The sequence below is a fragment of the Lycorma delicatula genome, chromosome 2 (genome assembly GCF_047948215.1).
Source record: "Lycorma delicatula isolate Av1 chromosome 2, ASM4794821v1, whole genome shotgun sequence".
Classification (NCBI taxonomy): Eukaryota; Metazoa; Arthropoda; class Insecta; order Hemiptera; family Fulgoridae; genus Lycorma; species Lycorma delicatula.
The window spans coordinates 56,639,529-56,664,446 of record NC_134456.1 but is presented as its reverse complement, the minus strand read 5'-3'; the positions used below and the strand labels follow the sequence as shown (position 1 = coordinate 56,664,446).

At 31.0% G+C, this 24,918-nt stretch overlaps 1 protein-coding gene across 1 annotated transcript in view; it reads left to right on the top strand.

The window, feature by feature from the left end:
- The first annotated feature begins 14,742 nt into the window (after window positions 1-14,742).
- Window positions 14,743-24,918, top strand: part of LOC142319880 (uncharacterized) — a 31,392-nt gene continuing 21,216 nt past the window's right edge. The window contains exons 1-3 of the mRNA XM_075357553.1: window positions 14,743-15,069; window positions 17,766-17,911; window positions 21,505-21,702. Coding sequence (XP_075213668.1) covers window positions 14,928-15,069; window positions 17,766-17,911; window positions 21,505-21,702 — 486 coding nt within the window. The 5' untranslated portion in view covers window positions 14,743-14,927. The remainder of the gene's footprint in view (window positions 15,070-17,765; window positions 17,912-21,504; window positions 21,703-24,918) is intronic.

Genomic DNA, 24,918 nt, shown 5'->3' with positions numbered 1-24,918 from the left:
GGCATAAAATTTGTGTTTCATCATCTACGATATGTTGTTAGAAAAGCAGATTTCTTAGAAATTAATATCATTAAGATTTTTGTAGTTAATGATAATAAAAATGGTTAGTAATTTTTTTTAGAAGCTAATTTAATTTTCTATTCTTTTAAATTTTGTGTCTGTTGCCACAAAATACATTAGAAATACATTTCTACAAATATTTTTATTTTTACATGTTAATTAGCGAAGAAGTAATAAAAATTTTTAAAAACACGCCGACGAATGCTGTTGATAATAATACTTCAAATTCATATTTTTGTTAAATAAACATTTTTTTTTTGTCTTCAGTCATTTGACTGGTTTGATGCAGCTCTCCAAGATTCCCTATCTAGTGCTAGTCGTTTCATTTCAGTATGCCCTCTACATCCTACATCCCCAACAATTTGTTTTACATACTCCAAACGTGGCCTGCCTACACAATTTTTCCCTTCTACATGTCCTTCCAATATTAAAGCGACTATTCCAGGATGCCTTAGTATGTGGCCTATAAGTCTGTCTCTTCTTTTAACTATATTTTTCCAAATGCTTCTTTCTTCATCTATTTGCCGCAATACCTCTTCATTTGTCACTTTATCCACCCATCTGATTTTTAACATTTTCCTATAGCACCACATTTCAAAAGTTTCTAATCTTTTCTTCTCAGATACTCCGATTGTCCAAGTTTCACTTCCATATAAAGCGACACTCCAAACATACACTTTCAAAAATCTTTTCCTGACATTTAAATTAATTTTTGATGTAAACAAATTATATTTCTTACTGAAGGCTCGTTTAGCTTGTGCTATTCGGCATTTTATATCGCTCCTGCTTCGTCCATCTTTAGTAATTTTACTTCCCAAATAACAAAATTCTTCTACCTCCATAATCTTTTCTCCTTCTATTTTCACATTCAGCGGTCCATCTTTGTTATTTCTACTACATTTCATTACTTTTGTTTTGTTCTTGTTTATTTTCATGCGATAGTTCATGCGTAGGACTTCATCTATGCCGTTCATTGTTTCTTCTAAATCCTTTTTACTCTCGGCTAGAATTACTATATCAACAGCAAATCGTAGCATCTTTATCTTTTCACCTTGTACTGTTACTCCGAATCTAAATTGTTCTTTAACATCATTAACTGCTAGTTCCATGTAAAGATTAAAAAGTAACGGAGATAGGGAACATCCTTGTCGGACTCCCTTTCTTATTAGGGCTTCTTTCTTATGTTCTTCAATTGTTATTGTTGCTGTTTGATTCCTGTACATGTTAGCATTTGTTCTTCTATCTCTGTATTTGTACCCTAATTTTTTTAAAATGCTGAACATTTTATTCCAGTCTACGTTATCGAAAGCCTTTTCTAGGTCTATAAACGTCAAGTATGTTGGTTTGTTTTTCTTTAATCTTCCTTCTACTATTAATCTGAGGCCTAAAATTGCTTCCCTTGTCCCTATACTTTTCCTGAAACCAAATTGGTCTTCTCCTAACACTTCTTCCACTCTCCTCTCATTCTTCTCTATAAAATTCTAGTTAAGATTTTTGATGCATGACTAGTTAAACTAATTGTTCTGTATTCTTCACATTTATCTGCCCCTGCTATCTTTGGTATCATAACTATAACACTTTTTTTGAAGTCTGATGGAAATTCCCCATTTTCATAAATATTACACACCAGTTTGTATAATCTATCAATCGCTTCCTCACCTGCACTGCGCAGTAATTCTACAGGTATTCCGTCTATTCCAGGAGCCTTTCTGCCATTTAAATCTTTTAATGCTCTCTTAAATTCAGATCTCAGTATTGTTTCTCCCATTTCATCCTCCTCAACTTCCTCTTCTTCCTCTATAACACCATTTTCTAATTCATTTCCTCCGTATAACTCTTCAATATATTCCACCCATCTATCGACTTTACCTTTCGTATTATATATTGGTGTACCATCTTTGTTTAACACATTATTAGATTTTAATTTATGTACCCCAAAATTTTCCTTAACTTTCCTGTATGCTCCGTCTATTTTACCAATGTTCATTTCTCTTTCCACTTCTGAACACTTTTCTTTAATCCACTCTTCTTTCACCAGTTTGCACTTCCTGTTTATAGCATTTCTTAATTGCCGATAGTTCCTTTTACTTTCTTCATCACTAGCATTCTTATATTTTCTACGTTCATCCATCAGCTGCAATATATCGTCTGAAACCCAAGGTTTTCTACCAGTTCTCTTTATTCCGCCTAAGTTTGTTTCTGCTGATTTAAGAATTTCCTTTTTAACATTCTCCTATTCTTCTTCTACATTTTCTACCTTATCTGTTTTACTCAGACCTCTTGCGATGTCCTCCTCAAAAATCTTCTTTACCTCCTCTTCCTCAAGCTTCTCTAAATTCCACCGATTCATCTGACACCTTTTCTTCAGGTTTTTAAACCCCAATCTACATTTCATTATCACCAAATTATGATCGCTATCAATGTCTGCTCCAGGGTAAGTTTTGCAGTCCACGAGTTGATTTCTAAATCTTTGCTTAACCATGATATAATCTATCTGATACCTTCCAGTATCGCCTGGCTTTTTCCAAGTGTATATTCTTCTATTATGATTTTTAATTTGGGTGTTGGCAATTACTAAATTATACTTCGTGCAAAATTCTATAAATCGGTCCCCTCTTTCATTCCTTTTGCCCAGCCCGTATTCACCCACTATATTTCCTTCCTTGCCTTTTCCAATGCTTGCATTCCACTCTCCAACTATTATTAAATTTTCATCTCCTTTTACGTGTTTAATTGCTTCATCAATCTCTTCGTATACACACTCTACCTCATCATCATCATGGGCGCTTGTAGGCATATAGACGTTAACAATCGTTGTCGGTTTAGGTTTTGATTTTATCCTTATTACAGTGATTCTATCGCTATGCGTTTTGAAATACTCCACTCTCCTCCCTATCTTCTTGTTCATCACGAAACCTACTCCTGCCTGCCCATTATTTGACGCTGAGTTAATTACTCTAAAATCACTAAACATATTCTATAACAATAAACATATTGTTTAAAATTAATGTACTTAATTGATCAGTGATGCATTTTTAACCGGTTTATCAGTTTATTTTCAATTTTTTTTTTGTTATAGATGAGTCTGATAAATGTCATTTTCGCATCCCCCAAAAATGGGGGAGTGTTGGACTCGCAAGGGTTCGGCTAAATGTTATTAAGAGCCTATGTGTATCCGCACCTTACCGACTAAAACTCCTATCTCACCGTTTTCCCCTTCCGAGGCCGGTCCTGTAATTAAGCATTGCACGGCGCCAGGAGATGTCTTTAGGCTCCAGGGGTCCAGAGTCCCCGCGCTGCATCACCGTCCCTCATCTGCACAAGTGCAGACGCACGACGGCTCCACACGGGGTTATCCTGCGCCCCTTCATCATCAGGTCACTTTCTTCACCCGAGTCTCATATGCAACTCTCATTCGTTGCTGGGTGATCTTCAGTCCTCTTACTGATCTGGGTCCTAAATGAGGCTCTATCCTATACTCTAGCTATTATCAATTTACATTAGACATAAAATAGATTTATGATCCCTGTAGGGATATGTGTAATATATGATATTCTTTCTTATGAAAGATATTGGTTGAAAAATAGTTTGTACGTATAGGAATGCTTAAGGATTTTGTTAGGAATAGAGTTTTACTACATGACGTCATATCTGAGTACTTTTACAAATTCAACCGTCAACGGCTGATATATAAAATAAAATGGTTAACTTATTACATACCTATATTTACTGTCTGTTGAAGTGATATATTACAGGTGCTGGTTGGAAATAAGAAAAGCAATTTATTTTAAACCCATAATCGATGTGAATAATTACCATCGAGTAAATAGGTTATAAATATCACAAAACTACTAACATTTATAGTTCTGATAATTGATCTGATTGTTTAACACAAGTGTATTTTTTGCACTAATTGTTCAATCTCGCTTTTTACTTATTCTTTTTTTGTACGATAAGACGAAGTTACTTCCGAAGTGCCTTTCTTATAGTCCAAACAAAAATAATTAATAAAAATCAACATCCACGGAGGTGGACTGTTGAAAAGGCAGATTGGGATGGATATTATAAAGCCTTCCAATCGCAGTATGACGTCGGTGCGAACATCCTTGAGCAACTTTCCTCTTTTACGCCTATAATACTCGAAACAGCCAGCAGATATGTCCCAGAAACATCGGGCAATCCTAAACGTTCTTCCATTCCGTGATGGAATGATGATTGCAAACGTGCTATTAAGAATCGACGGCGGGCACTACGCAAATTCAATAATAGACCTACAACTGAACATCTAAATTTGTACCGCAGGGCTAGAGCGGTGTGCCGTCGGGTCTTCTTGAACGCTAAGAGAAATTCATGGACGAAATATGTGAACACCATCTCACGTACTACTCCCACGTCTTCTGTGTGAAAAAAATCTATGCAATTTTCAGGTCGCCAAGGCAATCTATTCTCGGTCTCATCGATGAAGGAGAACTCCTTACATCATCTTCGGCTGTAGCAAATACTTTAGCAAAATCTTTCCGCTCGGTATCTCTCACTTCGTCATATAGTAACGACTTTCAAAGGTACAAAACACAGATGGAAATATTGGCGTTACATATTGGTGTTTCGGTTGGTGAATTGAACACTCCATTCTTACTTAAAGAATTGTTGCACGCACTTAAGAACTCACGTGACACTTCCCCTGGACCAGACAACGTTCGCCTTTGTGTGCATTCACACCTTCCTAAATCAGCACTACAACTTCTTTTGAGTATTTACAATGGTTTATTCTCCGTACAAGTCTTTCCGCCCGGCTGGTCAGGAGCATTTATTATACCACTACTAAAGCCTGGTAAAGACAAAACCTATCCCTCAAGCTACTTTAGCTAATTACCTAATAAGCTACTTATTTCTTTAACAAGCCTGTTGTGTAAAATAATGGAGAGAATGGTAAACCGTAAGCTTGCATGGTACTTTGAGAAACATGGCTTTCTTTCTTCGAAGCAGTGTGGTTTCCGACAAGGGAGATCTTCCATTGACCATTTGGTGTCAATGGAGACAGCCATACAAAACGCCTTCCTGAACCGCCAACACCTTGTTGCTATCTTCTTCGATATAAAAAAGGCGTACGACACGGCCTGGCGACATGCATTCTTAACACCCTTAGGAGGTGGAAATCAACGGCAATATGCTTGTTTTTATCCGGGAATTCTGAAATCACCAAACGTTTCGTGTTCGTGTAGACGATTCACTTTCAGACAGTGTCGTCTCGGAAAATGGAGTACCTCAAGGTAGTGTATTAATTGCCACCTTGTTTTCTGTGGCCACATACAGCCATTGCCAATTGTGTACATGCACTTTTCTCTTGTTCTCTTTTCGTTGATGATTTTGCTATTTACGTTGCGAGCCGCTCTACACCCACTGCGGAGTGACTGATGTAGAACACTATATTTCCCCTTGAGGCTTGGTCAAGAACTATTGGTTTCACATTTTTACCCGACAAGACGAATTGTGTAGACTTTTCTCGGCTACGGAACCCTTCTAATCCGCGGGGTTTTCTGAACAGAGAGCTTATTGCTGTCTCTCCTTACGTCAGGTTTCTAGGTATGCTTTTTGATAGCTATTTTACCTGGATCAAACATATAAATGAATTGAGGACAAAATGTTCCAAACATTTAGATATGATGCGGGTCCTTAGTAACACTAATTGGGGAGCCGATCGGTCATGTATGTTGCGTTTTACCTATTCCCTTTTTCGTTTCCTTTTGGATTGTGGTTGTATCGCCTATTCTTCAGCTCGTCAAACCGTGCTTAAAATGCTGGAAGGGGTACACCGAAGAAAAGCATTCTTCGGCTTGCCACCGGTGCGTTTAGATCGAGCCCTATCGCAAGCTTACTTGTAGACTGTGGTGAACCATCACTTTGGGATAGACGAGACCAGCTTTTATTATCTTATTTTGCTCGTCTCCGAGGACAGCCAAATCACCCAGCTCATACCCAGTCTTCAAAAATCCTAATCTAGGAAAGTATGAGGACCATCCACGATTTACTGCACCTGTAGGTGTCTGTACCCAACGTCTGCTGCAGCATATAAATGCTGACATACCGTCATTCTTTCCTACGTATCCTTTCTCATATCCTCTGTGGAGAATAAACCTTATAAATTTTACTTTTGACCTTACGACATACAATAAACAATCAACACTACCTATTGTCTTCCAGCAAATGTTTCAGTGTGTTCTCTCCAAGATGAAACCAGACATGGTGGTATACACTGATGGATCGAAACAAAACAATACCATTGGATGTGCATTTGTTGTCAATGAAAGAATCTATATGTTTGGTCTACCCAGTATTACGAGTGTGTTTACCACTGAACTATACGCTATAAATAAGGCTCTAAACATCATTAACCCTAAATATAGAAAAATTCTTATTTGCAGTGACTCGTGTAGTGCTCTGCAAGCCTTAAAAAACTTTTATACCAAACATCCTATCATCACTGAAATTTACAACGCAATAACTGAGTTGAATAATCGCAACACAGAAGTAAGTTTTTGCTGGGTCCCTAGCCACGTAGAATTCTAGGTAATGAACATGCATACTCCGCTGCCAAAGAAGCATGTAATCAGCCTCCTTTCACCACCCGAGTTGCTACTTCAGATTTTATTAATTATGTAAAACAATCACTAAGAGCAAAGTGCCAAGGTGACTGGATGGCTACCGTTGATAATAAACTCCGGCAGATTAAAGATTCTGTGTTGCCACGGGACTCCTCATGTAGAAAATCTCGTCCCCTATCGGTTGCGGATAGGACACACGAGTACCTGATGACAAGAGGACAAGCACCCCTATGCGCACGATGCAACTGCCTCATGACTGTGCGCCTCATACTCGTGGACTGCATATGTTATGCGGCATTGCGTCGTAAATTTAAACTACCCAGAAACATCCGTGGTGTCTTGTGTAATGATAAAGAGGTTTTAAACCGTATGTTTCTGTTTTTTCGTAGTATAGGGTTAACACAAAAAATTGAATTCCTTTAGTTCTATGTATTGTTTTTGTTATCCGAGTAGGGAGCCTTTTACACTCCCTATCAGAGTTTGTCAAATTTGATATATATATATTTTTTTTTTTTTTACAAATTCGTCTGTGATATTAGTTGTAAGATTTTAGTGAAACTAGTTGTAAGTTTTTTAACATAATAGTTTTAAGTTTTATTTCCCTTTTTTAATTTAGTTTTAATTTTCTTTACTATATATTTTTTTAGTTTTAAGTTTTATCTATTCTTAATATTTTAGTTTTAAGTTTTATGTTAGTGTTTTTTTTCTTTTTTTTAGTGTTTTGTTATCCGAGAATGGGCCTTTTACATTCATTCCGGATTTTGTTACACAACTGATAGTGAATTTCAGCAGCATTATGTCCTTTTGCATTTAGAAATCAAATCACTGATCAAACTCTACAGCTGATGAGATTTGTTATTATCACTGTCTCACTAAGGCAAACAACAATGAACTGACAGCAGTGTGGTGGTTACATGCCCAACTGACCACTACTTACGGCTACTCTCTTGCACCCCAAACCAATCAATGTTACCATTTGGTATTTATAACTCATCAGCCCTTACTTTTGAATCATACCTAATATTATGCTACACTTCGTAGAACAACATAACTACATATGTGCTAACATTTTGGTCCAAAAGTTGAGTCTGCTACAAATTCCAACGAAATAAAATTGAACCAAGAATACTTGGTTCAAGTATTGAATATAAGTGGAGATTTCTAGTTATGAGAGGGTTTACCATATAAGACATCACTCAAAGTCTTTCGCCACCATTAACATTTTGTTATCTAAGTCAACTTTTTTGCAGGATTTTCTGTATTTGTTTAATTCACGTAAAATTATTGGATATAATTCTGCTATTTTGATCATTTACAAGTGTAGCATAGAAAAATGTTCAATAAAAGTGCTGACATGTAAAAAGATTACATTATTATATTGCCATCTTCATTAATAATGTAGGTTTTTTTATCGCAAAATTTCAATTTTTGTCATTTTCAAGGATGTAAAAGGGAATTTTTTTTAACAAAATTTTGTATGAGTTTTTAAAGGAAGAAATTGGAATGTGTAGCATCATATAAAAACAAGTTTTGGTTGAAAACAAATTTTGTGAATAAAAAAGCGATTGATATCAATTACATTTAATTTTGCAATTAGTAATAGCTCTTGATCATTTGTCAATTTTGCAATAGTTTAATTCCTCGACCAGGAAGGCCTTTTACACAATTGATGACACCCACGTTCAGAAAATCTACAATCTGGTGCATACAAATTGTCAATTGTCTGTCAGAAAACTTGCAGAAGAGGTTAGCATCTCAATTGGTTCATGCCATGACATTTTTATTGAAAAATTGAATATTCATTGTGTTAAAGCAAAATTTTTCCTGATTTGATGACCATACAGTAGAAAGAATATCGAGTGGATGTTTATCGACAACTTCTTGAACAAACCAATGACGATGAAACATTCATGCAAAGGATCGTAATGAGAGACAAAAACTAGGTTTATGGCTACAATATTGAGACGGTTTAATCATTACAATAGATTAGCAAAGGATCTCCACGCCCCAAGAAAATACATCAGTCTCGATCCAGTGTCAAAGTGATTTTTGTTTTTTCAATTTTAATTGAATTGTACATTCTGAATTCTTGCTTCAAAGTGAAACAGTGAACCGTGCATACTATCAAGGCATTTTACAACAGTTACATTAAAAAGAGACCAGAGTTGTGGTGAGACAACTCATGGTTCCTTCACCATGACAATGCATCCGCACACTCCACTTTTTCAATTCGTCAGTTTTGTGCCAAAAATCATATGACTGTCCTCCCTCAGCGCTTCCCTACTTGCCAGACCTGGCTCCTTGTAGTTTTTTCTGTTTCCAAAACTAAAATCTGTGATGAAAGGATGTAGTTCGGAGACTATTGATGACATTAAAGCAAATTCATTACGGACCTTAAATGCCATTTCAAATGAAGCTATCCAGAACTGCTTCGCGAAGTGGAAACACTGCTTGGAAAAGTTTGTGAATAAGGTAGTAGAGTACTTTGAAGGGGACAAGAACCAATAATGTAAAATTAATAAGAAAGATTAAAAAGATAAAGTTTGGTTATTTTCTAAACAGACCTTATATAAAACAGATTTTGTAACTTCAGTTCCAAGCTTTCTAGTCTGGAACTAACTGTCTAATGTCTAAGTTGGAGACTAACAACTCTTATCATTAAAAATAATAAAGAAACTACAATATATCAAAATCTTATCAGTTAAATAAAGTAAAATGTAGTTTAAGCCCTAAGTTTACTGTTTATTTATTCTTCTTTTTTTATATGAAATGAATTTTGTTACAAATGAAAAATGACAACCCCAAAAAGAATTTGTATTCAAGAACTTTTGGGATAAAGGCAGAGGTGTTACTATTTTACCATGGAAATTGACAGATATCTTTAATTATGAGAAATAAAAAAGATAAGCATGACAAAAAAATGAAATATTCATAAACTTGTAGATAGAGTTGCTATCCCATCATTCGATGTGCCAAGTGTTTGCTAGCATCATTTAACATTGTATATAACTTGGCAGAAACGTAATTTTTATTATTTTGTTCTTGTTTTCATCATTTTCAGATTAGGAATTACATTTATAATTATATGTTTAATTTCATTCTTTCTAGTTCATATTTTTTTATCATTTATTCATGTTATAGAAATAATCTTTTTGTTCGTAAATTTTAGGTGCAAGGGCTGCAAAAAGAATTAACTCATATTAAAAGGAAGTTAGAGTTGTATGGTATTAAATCAGATAGAAGAGAAGGCTAATATGAATCCAGTACAAGATGACCATTATTTATTATATTAAGTAATTAGTCGTAAATTTAGCTTTTTAAGAAATAATTATCTCTTATATGTTTAGGTTTTTTAGATATTAAAAACTATATATATATAACTTATATGTGTATCATAATTTTATTTATGACCACTAAAACCTGTAAAAATAGTTCATGAACATGCATTTTTTTATTTCTTAGGTTATAAATTAATATAGTTTTTTTTGTACTGCCATTGTCTGAAGTAACATATGAAAGTCATTGAGTAAGAAAAGGTAACAGAAGGTAAATAGGTAAGATAATAAAAGTCTAGAGAAATTTTTTTTTAGTTGGTAGTGTTATCATATTTGACAGTCCTTGTGATGTGCAGAGTTCACCAGATCAAGTCAAGTCAAACCCACCGGGTTGGTCTTGGTCTAGTGGTGAACGCTTCTTCCCAAATCAGCTGATTTGGAAGTAGAGAGTTTCAGCATGTAAGTCCTAATAAACAGGATTGCTTTTATACGGATTTGAATACTAGATCATGGATACCAGTGTTCTTTGGTTGTTGGGTTTCAATTAACCACAATCTCAGGAATGGTCGATCTGAGACTGTATAAGAGTACACTTTATTCATACACTCATACATATCCTCATTCATCCTCTGAAGTAATATCTGAACAGTAATTCCCGGGGGCTATAGAGGAAAAAGAAAAGATAGAGCAAAAGATCAAGTCAAGTTCCAGCTCTTTTGAATATGATGTGTTTTTTAACATCCCCTACTCCAACACTTTTCAAAAAAAAATTGAGCAATTTTTTGAATGACATAGGATTCATCCTCTGTATTGTTTTATTTTTCTTTCAGTTATTTTTTTAAATTATTGCAATGAAATTGAATATCCATTTGCAACAAATAAACATAATCAAGCATAACTAAGATTCCAACTGACTTTTTTTTACTCCTACCACAAGGTGTAGCTTATTTTTTGGTTTGCATCTATTTTATGTTTGCCACATACTATACGAACACTGAACACTTTTCTGCTAAAATTCTTCTGTTAGGAATAATTAATTATAGAAAAGAGAGGGATCATCATGTGTATGATAAAAATTTATGTAAAATAAAAAACAAGTATTTACTATAAAGAAAGTTTTTGTCGTCTTTCATTATTAATTCTCTTTGAAAATATTGAGATAGATCAAGAAAACTGGTGATGTTTAATTCTAGATTTACCTGATTTTTGCACATTTCACATTGACTTCAAGGCTCTCAAAAATAATTTTATGCTAGATGGATACTGAAAATTATGAATATTCAAAATGAATAATGATCGGCTAAGAACATGACACTGTAAGAAAATCAGATTTTATTTATTATAGAATGTTTAAAGGATTTTTGTTTTTAATTTACTTTTTTTCTTATTTTAATAAGATATACATAACTTTAATGCTTTAGTAAGATCTAAAAATACAAAACTACTTATTTTCGATCATCTAAACCTGTTCATTATCTTTTAGACAAAAGAGAGCAATATTATTTTAGATTTATTTTTCTAGAACTATTCTGGTTATTCATTAGGATATTTATTTCTATTTACATCTGTTTCAATCTTGTAACAATCTGTCACCTTTACAAATAAAAAAATAGTTATTTTATTTTAATGTATTCATACATTATTTGATCAAGTCAGGAATGGTAGTCACTGTTTCATAGATGGAACTGCTCATCATTTGCCTGGAAGAATCAAGAGAAACCATGGAAAAACAATATCAGGTCAATATTATAAATTAATTAAGATATAAATTGTGTTTGAAAAGTTGCTGTGCACTGGAATAATGGAAGTGTAATGATGAAACTTTCTTAATTATTACTTTGAATTTATATTCAATATTCTGTAGAAACTGATATTACAATAACTGGAATAGTTTATGAAAATAATTTAAAGTGACCTCCAACATCAATACAACACTGTACACGTTTCAATTTGTTTTCAAGCACTTTAACATTGACCTGTTCGCTGTGACACAATCTTATTGGAACAAACTGTGATTGATTTCCACTTCTGTTAACTGAATAATGAAGTTTGTTAAAACAGCACAAAAACAATCACTATTAACTGTATTTTCAAAAATAATTGGACAATGCATGTTTTCCTACTCACACTGACCCAGACTTCAATTTTTGCTTCATGTAATTCATGGGTGTTAGTTGTCGACCACAATCATGTATGTATTTTGTGAATTAATTTACCTTCCCAGATAAAACCATACTTCATCTGTAAAAAATGTAATATTGAGGATACCTACAGAATTTTGGCAATAAAACATTTAAACCATTGAGAGTAATTAAGTCTTTTGGCATGATCTGTAGGTTTCAGTTCTTGAACAATCTTGCTGCTGTGCTAACTTACACATTGACTTTGATGGAGTTTGGCCATAGCATCCAAAATATCAAGCTGCTTCTGTTCACTTAATTTAGGTGCTCTTCCACTTCAATCAGTGTCTTCAACAGAGCTTGTTGCCTGAAATTTTTTTGGTAAAGAGTTCAAACTGCACTGCAGTTAGGGAACAGGAGTATTTGGAAACTTTTCAGAAAACTTATGCTTCGCTAAATCAGTATACTTGTCACCTCCATGAAACACGTGTTCAACGAATTAACTCCTCCACCGACAGAACAATTACTGATTCCAATAAATGGAGCACATCCAATCACAACTGACATCTTAGTTTATTACTGAGTAATGCTCAGCGAACCCACAGGGCAACCAATCTAATGCTGAAAACAGAATGTACCACATAATTCCAAAGCATATTGCACAGTGACTTTCTGAACATTCTGTATTTATTTATAAATCAAGATTATAAATAAAAAAAAAGTTAAAATCCATATTAATTCTAAAAATAATTACAGTGTAAATAACAAAAATACTTTATTTGTTAATTATTTAATTGCTTATTAAACAAAGTATTAAAATAAATTTAAGTTCATCTAATTACTAATCAACATTTTTAATGCAATAGAGTAATATTTTTTCTGTAAAAGGAAATTTTTTAGATCGCTACTTAATTTATTAAAAACTGAATATAATGTTCTTTCTCAAAGGCTGAAGTATTACGCTGTATAGTATGAAAATTAATTGCATCTGGGAAGGGAATATTATTATTTTTTTAGGAGTAAATTATTATTTTAAGTAAACTTGTACATTCATAAATTCAGATGTTTGTGAACATCAGTTTTTTTAATTTATCCAAAATTTATCTGTATGAATCAAATTTACTGGCATCAAACAAAGATCTGATTGCTCATTTTTATATCCTGAAAATACATTCTGACTTTTAAATAGTTTCACAATATAACATTATATTTTAGACAGAAATTTACTCAGAATAAATACTTAACAATGATGCCTATTAAAACACTTCAAAGGAATACAGTATAGTGTGGTTTGTTACAAATGAAATCAATTTGGTCTTCCATTGAAAATTTATCACAAGATGTCCAAAAAATTTACATTGGGCAAAATTAATTTACATGAGTAATGGAAATATTACCTTTATCCTAGATGGATAGTGAAAATTAAATATCTTCAAATGGAATAATGAATGGCTTATACAATATATGAAGTAACAAACCAGTTTAGAACAGTTCATTCTGTAAGAATGTCATGTTTTATTTATTACAGAATATTTAAAGAAGTTTTTATTTAGTTTTTTCTTTTCATTAAATTAGCAATGGCACATCTACCTGAGAAGCACATTGCTATGAATTTATTCATATTTAATTCTATAGTTATAATGTACCCAATGAATGCTTCTAACTGAAAATGCAGTTTCTCTCTCTATTTCACTTAAATAGTTATCTTTTGATATAAATAATTGTCATCTGTAGATATTCTGGTGTAATATTTTGAGGATTAATAATAAACAGTAAAAAGATGAGGAAATAGGGAAGCGATTCCCATATTCTAAATTTTTTAGTGAGGAACTACACTCTTATGGTATATGTATCGAAAGGTAAAATTTCATCCTAATATTTTATGGGTAGTTAAGTATCTTTTAACCAGTTGCAAGCCACCCTTCTGATAACATATTTACTAAGTTTTAATATGAAAGTTTTACTGAGTAATAAAAAAATAGACAAGATATTTTCTTTTGCCATTGTTATTAAGAATATTTTCTGAAAATTGGGAGAGATTAATCTTAATGTTAATTCTCTTACTAAAGAGATCATTTATTAAATGATAAGGGTTCTATGAAAGAATGCGTAGATTTCAATTCTGATACCGTTTAAACCAGTATTTTTTTTAAAGGCAATAACCGATGTTACTATATCTGGTGATGAACAGTTTCATCTCTGTAGAAGAATAGAAATTTTAACTAAATGCTAATACTTTGTGCTGCTACATGAAACACTTTTTTATAGTTATAACCAGCAAAAATGTCAGTAGGTTTAAAACTGTAACCGTTTTAATTTAGATTTATTTTATGAATATCCGTTTTTAAACTACTCCTTCCAATGGAATATTATCTTTGCGTTTATACAAACGTTTCGTATCGAGTTCCCGGTCAGGCGTGACATTGTTCACACGCTACAAAATTCATCAAACATCGGTAGCTGTTATAGTGGTGTGAGCATATTTTTGTTGTATAAGTAAAAAATTGAACCTTATCTTTCAGTGTAAAATCAGTAAAAAAAATAAAGTCGTAGAAACTTAACGATCAGCGCATTTAAAAAGAATAGTGTAGTTGATCGTTTATATGTGTAGGATGCGCTGACACCAATGAATAATCGTATTCTAGTGTTTTCGGTTGTGGTCGTAACTTTTTGTTAATATTATTGTTTATGTTGTGCAATGAATCTAGTGTAATTTGCGTATTCGAATCAATACCAACCTTTGTTTTTTTATTTTTAGTTGAAATCAGCAAACATTTGAGAAGTGGTTTTTTATTAAATTTGAAAAAGAATTAAGTGATTGAGTGTATTATATTTATCTGTTTTGCATTTTATTCTGGTGTTAGTATACAATGAATAAAGAAATTGAAGATAACCTCAAAGAAGCGGTTATTAAGAATTCCAGTTCAAATTACGTTAAGGGGTCATCTACATCTCCTCGTTATTACAAACAGCATTATCGAAAAGCATGGGAACAGTTACCTGAATTTAATGGTACGTTTATTTATTTTCTAGTGAAAAACAGCCCCTTTACAGACCCAGACTTGTCTTCGACACATAAGTATGCGAAGACTTTTTTTTGTGTGAATGCGTTCGTTTATTTATCTGATATCTTTCGGTATCAACAACAATGAAACTACCAGTTAACTTTGCAGTTGTTAATAACAGAATGAGAAGTGAAATGATACAATTCATCAAAATATCGGAAGATTTTGCATAAATGTTCTTTTTTATGTTCGTATATATATAGCTTATATAGATTCCTTTAACAATTCAGTTGCTGTAGAACTGAGATGATTATTTCGATTTTTTTTCAATTTATTCCACGTTTATTAAAATATTATTGCCTGATTTGTTAGATGAATTGAAAAGAATCAGAATAAATGAGTTATTTATTAATAATAATGTGGAGTATTTGTAGAATAATCATCATACGTTATAGAAGTTTTGGAAGACATAGTTTGTACTTGAAGGTGTTGAACTATATTTTATGTGTTTTATGGTGAAAGTTGTTATAAATGCATTGCACTGCATTATGAGCTGTATTTACAAATGTAGTTTAATTTTTTTATAATTTATATTACTTTAGGTATAGTAGTAACATTACCATGTATTCATCAATTGTGGGAGATGTATTCACTTTACCGTTATTTCAAAACAAATTTGTAGCTAAGCAATCACATTTGCCGTCATATTTGCTCTATTGCAGTTGATAGAAAAAGTCAGTATTGTTTCACTACAAGACCAGGAAATCCTGTGTACTATAGAAATGCTACAGAAATTGTGTTACATACCACTCTGATAACATAGCTTTGAATTTAATGATGTGCCATTTTAAAATTTGGAATGCAAAATGTGTTGTAAATGTGAATTTAGAGATAGCACTGGTTATCCTAATAATAAACCGTGATTTAGTGAAGCAAGTTAAGAAGTGTTTTTTAATTTAGTTGAAATTGATACTTAAAAATCTTCTTATTAGTCTTATAATCATTCCTGTTCGAACATTCTATAAATAAAACCAGCGATCCAACAGTGCCAATTAGAAGATTCCATTGTTAATAATATTGCTGACAATTCTTTTAACATATTTATATGTAATAAAAAAAAACCACTCAGGAATCTGATAATTTGACAATTTAAAAGAGTGATTAGACCTTTATTAATTTTTTTTTATTTTCTTGCACCTCGTAATGTTTCGTTATCTAGTATTACAGACAAGCAGATTGATCATGATGATTACACCATGATAAAGTTATTTGATGGTTACTGTAAGACTTTTTTATGGATTGGATATAAAATTACCATTTTCCTAAAAGATAAACATCCAGAACTTTGTTAATTTGCATAGTTTATTTAGAAAATAAAAACATAAGAATTGGAACTGATGTTCATTCATTTTTATACCTTATCAGCACATTTCATTTTATACTTTTCCTTACCTGTTTCTTAGATAGCATAGTTTAAGATGCTAACCTTAAAATGTAATTTAAGGAGCCTCATAAAAAGAAGCCCAGATTATTAATTATTATGGGTTTAATTCTACAGAAATGATTTCTCATCAAAAGTTCATGTAGCATTAGAGCTAACAGTATTAAAAGTTAAATATTTTTTTGGCACCAGCAATTGTGCTGATTCACTTGTGTGATTCAAAGTTATTAATTTAATTTATATTAATTCTTCTTTGCTATTAACAGGAAAATGCCTGTATTTTTTTTTTTTTTGTTTTTTTAATTTATAGATTTTTTTTAAATGCACAAGTCTGTATACCATATTGAGTAGTTGTAATTTTGATGAACACACTAAGGTGGATCCATTTTCATTCATGAAACACAATAGATCTAAAACAAAAGTGTTGCCTCAAATCTTTTTAAATACCATGACCAGTAGTCAGTTTTTTAGGTTGGAGTCAGTTTGTAGAAAACTTGTGTTTAGTACAATTACAGTTTCAGTATTTTCTCAGCAGCTTGGGCTATAACTAAGAAAATATTTAAATGCTGTTTCAAAAAAAGAGGTTTTAATCAGGCGTAAGCTTATGTTTTATGTTTTAGTTGTGAACAAGTAGATATTGTGTAATATTCTTAGATAAATAAATCAACTTAAATTGAATTATGCTTTCCTTTTAATTAATTAAATGAAGTAATTAAAATTACATTTGAAAAAACATTACCAGGAATGTGCATAAAGTATCCTGTCATATCAAGCAGGTAGGTAACTTAACAAATACTTCTTACTTTACTGCAACTGCTTTTATCATGATAAATAGTAACCTGTTAGTCAGTTTGTCCTAAAATAATAATCAATGTCTGTAAATAAACAATTCAGATAAGATGACATCATTATACTTAAATGATATTTTAAAATTTTAATTTACCTTGTCTGTGTGTACAAATATTATATCTACCCCACATAGAAGAAAACTGTTTATAAGTAAGTTAGTATATAGCACTGGATATAAATATTTTAAATAATACTTTAAATATTGTGCTGTTTGATATAGTACAAGTATTTTTTTCTCTGTGTTTATTATATCATATTTTATTATGTTATATAGATTTATTTTCATATTATACATTTTTTCCTTTGTTATTAAAATATAAATTAAATTTTGTTTTTGTTTTAGTTTTAATTTAATAAAATTATTTATTTGCCCAAATTATTGTAGTAATTATTTATTTGCAATATTTTTTTAGGTTGGCTTGAAGCAGTGCCTAATAATTCTTCACGTGCTTTTTGCAAAATATGTAATAAAAATCTTCATGCTCACCGTCTTACTTTACTTAAACATACAGCCTCTATCAAGCATATGAAACGTGCACAAACACAATATAAAGCTAAGGTAATATTTTTAGTTTATACTTTCAGTTTTTTAATTTAAAAATTATAAACGTTTTTGATAAATTAAAAGCTTGTTTTAAATTTAATTTATATTGTTATTCATATCTAAAAACTTTATTCTGCATGTGCACAGGCAGTCTTCATCACTTGGTGATTAGTTATGTTTGCTACAAATCTAGTAAAAGTTGTGTTAGCAAGCTTTTTCTGAGATACAAAATCTTGTGTATAAATTGTGGTAGAAAAGAGCATTAGATTTAAATTCTTCTAGTCCATATGATGTTATTTTGAGATAATACTACCACTCAACATGCTACAACCTTAATAACATTTAATACAAAAGTGTGCAATTAATTATTGATCAGATTAATTATTGATCAGATTAATTATTGATGTCAGGTCAAAATTCGTATGAAACATGCTTTTATTTGAACCCCAACACTGTAGTACATCCTCATATTCTTTGTTAGTGATGAACCTATATGATTAATGCAGTTGTGCATTTTTTACAATGCAAAATACAATTCTGAAGATGAATCAGGATTTTATTAGGGAAGCCTGAGCTTGTTTGTTATCAGGAGATTAATGTCTAGGGGAAAAAGCAATTTATTGAGTAATTTTTAAAGATCAATACAAAATCATAGATCATTCTAATTGAACATAACTTAGTTTTCTAAGAACATGGATGGTAAGTATCCACTCTAATACCTACAGACATATTGAACACCACTTTGATTTTAACTGTTCATCTTGTTCTTCAAGCCTTCTGTGGGTTTATCTTTTCTCATTATCCAACTATTACCCTTATCCTTGATCTCATCGTTCCTGAAGAATTCTGTGGATTTTGACCAGATGCTCACTAGATCTGATACCTGTAAAATCACTACATTCTTGATATTTGTGTGATTTAGTCCAGGAGGCTGTGCTTATGGATCTATGCAGCAGTTGTGTTCTTGACAGAGGTGGTTGTAAAAGTTTAATTGAATTGTTAAGTTTTCTAATTTGTACGTACAGTCTATTTACTTGAAAATACTATTTTAATTAAAAATAAATACATAACTAGTTCCTATAATTTCAGAATTAGGTTACTGTTTATATGATCCAATGAACTGTTACTTATCTTCTTTTTTTTCCATTTCTCCAAATTTTTCAAATTTCTGGCGATGTGATCCTTCGTTGTGTGTAGCTTTTAGATTATTGACATTGTTTTGGCCTGTTTTTATGAGGTGGTTTAGTGAAAAAAGTGTGTATATTGAAAAACATTATTTATTATTTGTTTGAATTAATGTTCTCTTTGTGTAGTGTAGCATGTCTTGTGTTCAGATCCAATAATTCCTGCTTTGCTATGTTAAATAGATCTTGACGTACTGGGTTTTTTGTGATAATTACTGTTTTGTTTTTGCATTAAATACCAAATATATTCATATAATGCAATCATTCGGCTGAGTACTCCGTGTGCATGATTTTGAAGAGTTAGTTGATTAACTAACATTATAAGAAAAGTAAACTAGATTTTACAAAGGTTTTATTGCTTCAAAAAAAATACATAAAATAACAGTTTTTTGAGAGTGATGTAAGAATTGTAGAAATATCTCATAACCTTAAAAAATGGGATATTTAATTTTTTTTTCATCTTTTATTACTGCATAGGATCGCTTAAGTTATCTAAGTTTTATCCATTATCCAAGTTTCTTCAAAGGACTGTTCGGGCCTTGCAGTCCTCCCATACCTTTTTATATGTTCTGAACTCCGTGCCCTTTCTGGTGTTAAAAATGTTCATGTTGTGATTGTGAAGCAAGTGTTTTTATCCTTGATTTTTTCTTTTAATTTTTGTCTTGTTTGTGTTATCTTCTGGTGTAAGGCCAATTCCCTTCAGATCCTCTTGTATTTCACTGATGATAATAAATTTATAACTAATAAAATAATAGGAATTGCTTAATGATTGGAAAGTGGTAGTGCTCCAATTTTTTATTTGACAACTGCAACAATTTTCTTGATTATATGCTTAATGCATTCTTGAATCACATATTAATTCTCACACACAAATTGGTGGTATAGCAAAAATTGATAAAATGTTTTTGAACTGAAAAACTGTTTCAGTCTCTAATCATATGTTGGTTGTAGCCCTTTACATTCTTAAAAATTTGTCATAGTATTACATGCCGGCTAAACTAGTCAAATAATGAAGTAAATTATAAGTAATGAAAAAATTTAATTTACTAAGCATTTGGCTGGCACCCTTGGTATTAATACAACTGTTTAAATTAAATTTCTACTTACCAACAATTTAAATTTAAGTGTAAATCCTAGTACTTTCAGAGCAGTTACTCCTTCTTCAGGGATTTTCTAAAATGTTAATTTAAATTCAAATCAATAATTGTTTTTAAATTAAACTGTTATGTTCATAATAGTCGGTTGTCAAGAATAAAATTAATTCGTACATCAATAAGACAGTAATGTCATGTTTATAAGATGTTTGCAACTATTATGAAATAGATTTAATATTAAATGAAATGTTACCAACCTATTAATAATTAATTATTATATAATTTGTTTATAAAGGATATCATTATCGAATCATTCATCAATTTATTATTATTTAAATATATATGAAATTTTTCTAAGATATTGATTTCATAATAATTATTATTGTATTCTAATATTTTAATATATTCATTGGGGTTATAATTATGTCCAGTTTCTAAAATGTGTTTAGTAAAATTAGATTTTTCTTTATTATTTTTAATATTAAAAATAACAAAATAATAAAAATTAAAAATAATCAAGAAAAATCTAATTTCACTAAACAAAGCACTAGTTATGATTCTATTAGTTTAAAAATACGCCTTAATTAATTTTTTTGCTTTTTCAATCCTTATTTATTAAATTATTAATACTAAATACATAATAATGAATTATAACTGATAAAACATGAAAATGGTAATAGATTAAATATATGTAAATAAAAGTACAATGATTGTTATTATTGTCCTATTAGATGGGTGTAATGTTCTCAGGTTCAGTAGTAATGCAGTCTCAACCTTCTACAACGCAAGCTTTTATTTTCAATGGATGCACTATGTGTTTATCATTATATGATTACTTTTCCAATTTAATTATTTTCTTATTATTATCTTTAGTTTATTTTTTGAATGATGGATATTTTCACTTACCTTGTTTTTCCTTCCATTCATTAAATCCTTTATGATTATATTGCTTTTCTGTTTGGTGTATGCCTGTGTTTGTAACATTTTGTTTTTTTCCATTATATGATGTACAAATATTCATACTTCATTCGCTCTAATAATTTGATTTCAAGAGAGCATCAGGGTGTAAAAATCTCATATAACTTCCTGGTAAACTAGGAATAATTCTCATGCGCTCAAATTACTGAAGTAGGTAGAAAGTGGAAATTTAGAATACTTCAAAAAAGGTTGTATTGAATAGTATGCCATTCTCTTTCACTGATAGTTCTTAGCATGAAAAAGGTAACTCCTGTCTTTAAAAATGTGTTATTTGACCATGGGAAGAATAAATACTTCAGCTACAATATATTAAGTCATTATTTTTTTTACTTATGATGTTTCTTTCTTACAGCAATTATTAGAAGCTGCTAAAATAAGTGAACCTGCTTGTAATTTGAACGAACCAAATGTTATAGTTGAAGTTACAGATGATCGTAATGAACTAAAAGTAGAGTGCAATAACATCAATAATTCAGATAATATTAAACTACCTACTGAAACTCAGACAGTTAGTTTAACACATGGAGTTAGCAGTGATTCAAGCAATAATGTAAGTTTAGAATTTGTTTTCTTAAATAATAAATTTAGTTGGTTATTAACTTCTTCAGTTGAATTATACTAAAATTCATTTGTCTCATCTTTGTGTCAACAGAAAACCACCTTTTTAATAAACTTTTTTCACAATTGATTATGGAATTAGATATAAATTCCTTTCACTTAATCCACAATCTATACATCTCATGTTTGAAGTATTAAAAAAATGTGAAACTTGTTTCAAGCACACCTTATTCATCCCTGTTATTTGATATTTTATTTACTAAAGTCTTTATACTTTATTAATCTATATGCTCTATATACTGCACTAAGCTTGAAATGGTGCATTAGAACTTCCAGTTGGGTTTCAAATCTCACTCTCATGTTATACATGCAAATTTCAGTAGTGTTTATGAAAAGGTAAGAATTAAATAGTTCTACAGCACCTGTACCATCTCGCAGAATAACTTTCTAGAAAATAAAAAAATATGAAGTAAAGAGAAGCAAGGTAGCAGAAAATATTCAGACCCCTGAAATTTCCCCAAACATAATTTTTTTTGATCAGAAATTTCCCCCAAAACTAAGACGAGGGTTTATTACGTTTTACCGATCAATTTATTGTATGTGATAGGTTATAAAAAGAGAAGTAATAAAAATACATGAGTTGCAGACACTTAATTTATTAAAAGGATACAGAAATACTAGCTTGATCTTTAGTTCTTGGTTTTTCATTTGGGTATTTATTTACAAAATGATTTCCAATTTTTTTTCACATCTGCTGCGCCAGTCACAAAACACAGTTTACATCTTGCTTACTTTTAAATTTCGACATAGTTAATTAATGACTATATTTTATACAATTACAATATTTTATACTCTCTATACTTTTTTTTCCTATTTAGTCTCCAGGAATCACTGTCAGGTGTTACTTCAGATGAATGAGGACAATATGTATGAGTGTAAGTGAAGTCTAGTCTTGTTCAGTCTCAGGTCAACCATTTGTAAGATGTGTGGTTAATTGAAACCCAGCCACCAAATAACACCAGTATCCACGATCTAGCATTCAAATCCATATAAAAGTAACTTCCTTTACTAGGATATGAACATTGGAACTCTTGACTTCGAAACAGCTGTTTTGCAAAGACGCATTCACCACTAGACCAACCTGATGGGTTATACTCACTATACTGTATATTGTATTTATCACTTAACACTATTAAAAGTCACTTAACTACTCTTCACTATTAAAAGGAAACAATATGCTTGCAACTGGCCAACTAACAAAAACATAGAAATACTATTGCCTACCCAAAAGCAACTAAACGAATAGTGTAGTAGAGAGGAAGTGAGACTCACTCATGCACACCACACTGGTGACCACAATGTGTATTATCAGTGATGCATCCCTTGCCTATCACAATTTGAGTCTATGAGTCATCGCTCACCATGTATGACGTTACTACCTTTCGTTCTCATTATGCCTAATGAATGTTTCTTTTCAAAACTTGTTAAAAGATCAGTTATCCTAGTTAATAATTATAAAAATGATGTGAATACATCTGTTGATATTTACATTTATGATTCCTTTTTTTCATGACTGGTAATAACGTCTGTGAAATTTTCCCCAAACCACATTTGAGCATTCGGACATATTCTGCTCCCTTGAAGAGAAGTGATATGAATAAATGAATAATTTTTTCCATTTTTGTAATCTAAATAATTTGTGTTAAATAATTTCCTGTTAAATTTATAAGAGTTGATCAGTTAATTTTTTCCAAACAATAATTTTACTAACTTATTGGATTATAATCCCTCTTGATTTTTGTATGTTAGAAAAACTTTCAGTTTTGAAAATAATATTGTTTTTAAATTAAATAAGTTTAGAGTATGTCCAAAATAAAACGTTTTCTTTTTTAATCATGGTAATTTGTTCTCATAAATCTTCCCACTTATTAGATATTGTCTTTTGCCACAGCTAATAATTTAGTGCTGATTTAACTTTACTCAAATTACCAACACTAATGAGGAAAATATAATTTATGGCTGGAAAAAACAATCATATATACAAACAATGTACTAAATTTCATTCATCGAGATTATTTGTGAAATTCTTATAGAAAATGGAAACATTGCACAAAATATTATCAGCTTAATTTTGAGAAAATTATGTCCACTCATACATGGTGCGCAGTTAGAGATGGTTCTTAAAATATAATTTTCTAGCATTAATTAGCATATGAAATGGGAAAAATATTTGTAGCATTTACTACTTAATGCAAAGGCAGATAAACATAAAAAGCATGAGAACTACCTCGGTATAAAATTTTCTTTATTAAAAATACCCACGATGGTAGTTTACCAATGAATTGAAGAAGTATTAGATAAAAAGTAATTCATTTTAAGGATGAGCACCAGTACAAAGAAGCCATTTTTGTCATCATATTAATTTTAAAAATAGGTTGAAGGACAACTTGCAAAAATTTATTAGAAGCTGCAGAATTGTGCTATTTAAGTGATAAAATTACAAATGTTGAAGAAGTAAATAAGACATCAAATAAATTGGCAGAAGGAAAGCTTTCTTATAGAAAAAAAGTTTGGTGATAACAAATATAAATAAGGTCCTAGAAAGGAATTCTTTACAATATTTATACAGAATGTAGTGTTGTACAGCAGCAAAAAATGAACAAGAAATTACAAATAAAAAAGAATTTGGAATGGTATTATTAGAAGAATATGAAAATCAGATACATTGATAAAATACAAACTGAAGAGGTTTGGTGATAATTATATAAGATAGAAATTTATAATAAAGGCTTTTAAAAAAAGGAACAAGGTTGGCAAGCTACATATTAACACATTTAGATTTACTTAATTTAGTATTAGAAAGTTGAATAGAAAGCAAAAAATGAAAGATAAGATAGATCAGTATATATGAATTAGGTAATTTAACTTAATAAGATGTGAAAATATATTTTGCGATTGAAGGTTAGTAGAAAATGAAAGGATTGGAAAATAAAGCCAGACAAATCACGTATAGTAAAAAAATAATTTAATTACAAGCTCTTATGTATTAAAAATCAACAAATAAAACAGCAAAATCAACTTTTTGTTTTCTTAATGGAATAAGATTTTTAGAAACTCAATTTCCAGCACCAGTGAACTTTTCAGATGAGATTTATAATTTCAGCATGAGGTGTAAAATTATATTTCCTTTCAATATTTTAACTGTTAT